Genomic DNA, 4,167 nt, shown 5'->3' on the forward strand with positions numbered 1-4,167 from the left:
AAATACTCATGTTGCTGATAAGAGAGAAAGAGAGAGAGAGAGTTTAGGCAAATGGAAACCCCCAATTTTTCTACTGAAATATAAAAAAAGTCATTCAAATTCTAAAATAAATATTTACCTTTTTTGATATCTGTACCAGTTTCCTTTACCAGTTTCCTGCTCGGAGGATCCATCTGCGTCATGTTAGCTTTTCAAAACAATTTCAACTATTTTAACACTTAAGTATATATTTTGTTTAACTAAAATGACAACACTTAAAACTTAATGCAATAAATATAACAATAACTTAACACTAGAACACAATTAAAATATCTCTGGCTAATAGAAACAAAAACAAACACATGTTTACACTTCGTTACGCTTCAGCTTCACCCTCGACGGCCTCGGAGGCCTCTTCGGTCTTTTGTTCGGCACTTGGATGTTCGCGAATATACTCCAACGCCTTGAGTATGTAGGATGGTATTGGTGGTGGTGTGGGTAGCACACTCGATTCGGGATGGAAACCATTTTCATCAGCCGTATAGGTCACCGATATATGCTCACCCTCCGGTGAGATGTATTGATATGAACCCTCAGCAAAAACGCCACCCTGGCCCTTTTCTTTGAACTCCAAGCCACTGGATTGGGCAAAATCAAAACCATAAGTACCATCCGGATTGACCTGACTTACAAAACGTGTAATCGTATCATTGTCATCGTATTGGACATTTTGCACTGGCTTCGCTAGGGGCTTTGTTGTTTCCAACTTTTTTGCCTTTTTGGCCACAAAACTTTTACCACCAACACTTGATCTGGAAGATTTCTCATCGACAAGAGATTCATGAGTTTTCACATTCGTATCATCATCATCACTATTTTTCACAGTTTCGATTTCTTCATCCACCTCATTATTTTCCACTGCACTGTTTGCCGATTCATCCCCCAAACTACTTTCATATTCCGCTCTTTCACTAGTCACTGCCTGGCCGTATTTATCCAAAATTGCGGCATTAATTGCCACATTGATGTTATCTTCCAATGCGCCATCGTTGTAGACATAACCCAAATTATCCTCCATTACGTCATTGTCGTTGGCATAAAAGTCGGCCTCATCGGCCTCAGCTGCTTCTGCCTCTTCGAAGGCCATTTCCACAATATCGGCCGTTTCGTCATCGTAAACCTGGCCATTGGCCACCATTGTGGCAACACCCACAAACAAGAGCGTCATCAGCGTCTGGACGAGTGGTGAAAGGAGCGGTACACAAGAGAATTGATATTGTAGCTTTATGATGCAATTCGAAATTAGCTGCATGCTAACCGATATACTTACGAATTTAAACATGTTGTTGTGTGTGAGTGTGTGTGTCTGTTAGCCGGTTGGTGTTGGTGCGTGCGCTTGCTTCAACCACTTGATTCCCTAGAGATATAATGAACCCAACTGATGCCCTTAACATTGGCCACTTATGTTTTTATACCAGCATTGGCAGCGTAATGCCCGCCGTTACGCTTGTCGGTGCGTCTTTTCTCGTTGATGGTTATGTTGGGTTTGTCCCAGTCGATCGCATTGTTGTTGGCTTTTGTCGCTGCAGTATAAACAAACAATCCCGAATATATATGTCATAAATTTTGCTACTGAATTGTTGCTGAATTTGGTGTTGAGCTCACATTCAGCTATCGCACAGTGTGACGGGGTTGTAAAAAAGTGGAATTAACTGGAATGGAATAGAAGACATTTTAACGTGGATTTAGTCATGTCCGTCCATCCGTCCGTCTGTCCGTCTCTTTTTTAATCACGCTACAGTCAAAACGAATTAAGATAGGAAGCTACCATTTTGCACAGATCAGTCTTTTGTGTGCAGGCAGTTCAAGTTCGAAGATGGGTTATATCGGTCCACTATATCGTATAGCCCCGATATAACGGTACCACCCGATATTCGGTATTTTAATGATTTTAGCCATATTTTTCAATGATATTGCCTGAAATTCTACACAAGGAGTCCTTTGTGTGTACTTTGCCGCCTTAAAAAGAGTCTATATAGGTCTACGATATCGTATAGCCCCCATATGACGGTACCCGCCGATATTCGGTATTTTGATGATTTTAGCCATATTTGTCAATGGAAATGTCCCAAGCTCGTATTTGAAGTTCGGAATCGGTACTACAGCCTATGAAAAAAAATTACTTATGCAGATCCACGTCTTCGTATAGCCTCCATTTAACATAACATATAACGATACCTCCCGATATTCGGTACTTCGATGAATATAAGCGACATTATTCACCGGAATTGTTTCAAAGTTCGCAATGGGTACTTCAGTCAATGAGCCCGGTCCGTATAGAGCCCATATAACGGTTTTCATTTCATTCATTTTCGAAAAAAAATTATAAAATGTTTCATGTTCCTTTTTAAGGGCGGAGAAAATTGTCTATACAGCTTCACATTTTGGTATAGTGCCCAAATAGCGGTTCCACCCACTTTATGGGACTTTGGAAACATTTACTGCATTCTCCAACCGATCTCACTAGTATATGTATACTATGTTGTGGAAAAATTAAAGAGAATCGGTTGCTTATTTCGCATTTTATTAGAGTTCGGATTATCCAAACTGTTGACCCCTAGGTGGATGAGGTTCTTGATGGAATGACCGATATAAAATTTGAAGATATTAAGACGCTTATTTCGTACTTTATGAGCGTTTCGGTCATTTAAAAATTGTGACCACTCTATGGGGGAGGTTCCAGAAGGAGTAGTCCAGTGTCTACCTTCTTCACAAGTGCCAGATCTTGTGTTAATAAAAATATTGAGATGTATGAAATTTTAAAACAATCGATCACTTATTTGACATTTTATGACAATCATAATTATTCAAAATCTTGTCCCGTTGTGGTTGAGGTATCAGAGGTAGTGGTCCGATATATTCCACCCTTACATCTTACCTGGTGCTCTCAGCCATGTGGCTAGAGGGGGTCTATATCATTTGATACAGTCAATACGTGCCTAGTCGAAATAACGGTTTTAGACCCAAGGTCTCTGTTTCAGGATATTTGGAGTCGATCTAGCGATGTCCGCCCGTTTGTCCCTCTGTCTCTGGCTGGTGCGCACGATAACTCTCGAAGGGAGTATCCGATTTGCTCCAAACTTGGTACATCGTAATATTATTGTCAAACTTAGATCGAGTTCGGAGATGGGAAATATCGGTCCACTCCTTCTGGTACCTCCCCCACAAAAGGTCGAAATTTACTGTTCAAAAAAAGAACGTATAGTCCGATTTTGCTCCAACTTTGCAAATCCCAATATCTGCATCAGTGCTGGGTCACGGACGAAAGTGGACAATATCCCCGACAAAGGGTCACAATTTTGAATAATTATAACTCTTATAAGATGTAATGTAAGAGTCCGATTATCTTCAAATTACACACATAACAATATTTTTATTTACCCAAGATCTGGTGTGAAGATTGGATATATCGGTGCATTCCTTTTGGTACCTCCCCCACAAAGGGTGAAAATTTTGAATATCCATGAACCTCACAAAACGCGAAATTAACATCCGTATCCATTCAGACCTGTTTCGTCTCAATATTTCTTTTAACACAAGATTTATTATAAAGATGAACTATTTCTTCTAGTACCTCCCCCACATAGGGTTCAAGATTTTGAAAAACAAAACCCTCAAAGAAAGCGAAATAAACATTCAACTCTCTTCAAATTTCACACACAAAAATCTTTGCTACCACATAATCTGTTGTGAGGATAATATATATCTGCGAATCTCTTCTCTTCTCACAAAGGCTCACAATTTTCAATGGTTTTATCTGTCATAACTTGCGAAACAAGTCAGCGATTTTTTATAACTTGCTATATTTAAATATTTCTCATAACCAGAAACCTAAGATGAATATGGAATTTACGATTTCGCATAAAATTGGATATAAATTTTCGATTTTCTTGTAATTTTGCCCATACCAATATTTTGATTTGTATTAAAAGCACGAAGATGGAATACTTCGGTCGACTATATGTGGAATCTCACGCAGATTTTAACATTTTCTAAAAATTATCACATATCTCATATAAAGTGAAGGAAGTAACCAATATAGTCCAAACCTGACACATCACAATATTTATATCATATTTATTTAGGTCCGATACGAAATGAACAATACTGGCGAATTTCTTTGGAACC

General features: G+C 38.9%; 1 protein-coding gene across 1 annotated transcript; it reads right to left on the minus strand.

Annotated features, from left to right (window-relative positions):
• Window positions 1-278: 278 nt before the first annotated feature.
• Window positions 279-1,552, minus strand: LOC105261897 (uncharacterized). The gene is made up of 2 exons (XM_011294816.3): window positions 1,310-1,552; window positions 279-1,213 (listed from the first exon to the last, which is right to left on the minus strand). Exons 1-2 carry the CDS (start codon window positions 1,319-1,321, stop codon window positions 356-358), a joined length of 870 nt encoding a protein of 289 aa, XP_011293118.1. The 5' UTR covers window positions 1,322-1,552; the 3' UTR covers window positions 279-355.
• Window positions 1,553-4,167: the final 2,615 nt, after the last annotated feature.

Source organism: Musca domestica, unplaced genomic scaffold (assembly GCF_030504385.1).
Source record: "Musca domestica strain aabys unplaced genomic scaffold, Musca_domestica.polishedcontigs.V.1.1 29, whole genome shotgun sequence".
Lineage (NCBI taxonomy): Eukaryota > Metazoa > Arthropoda > Insecta > Diptera > Muscidae > Musca > Musca domestica.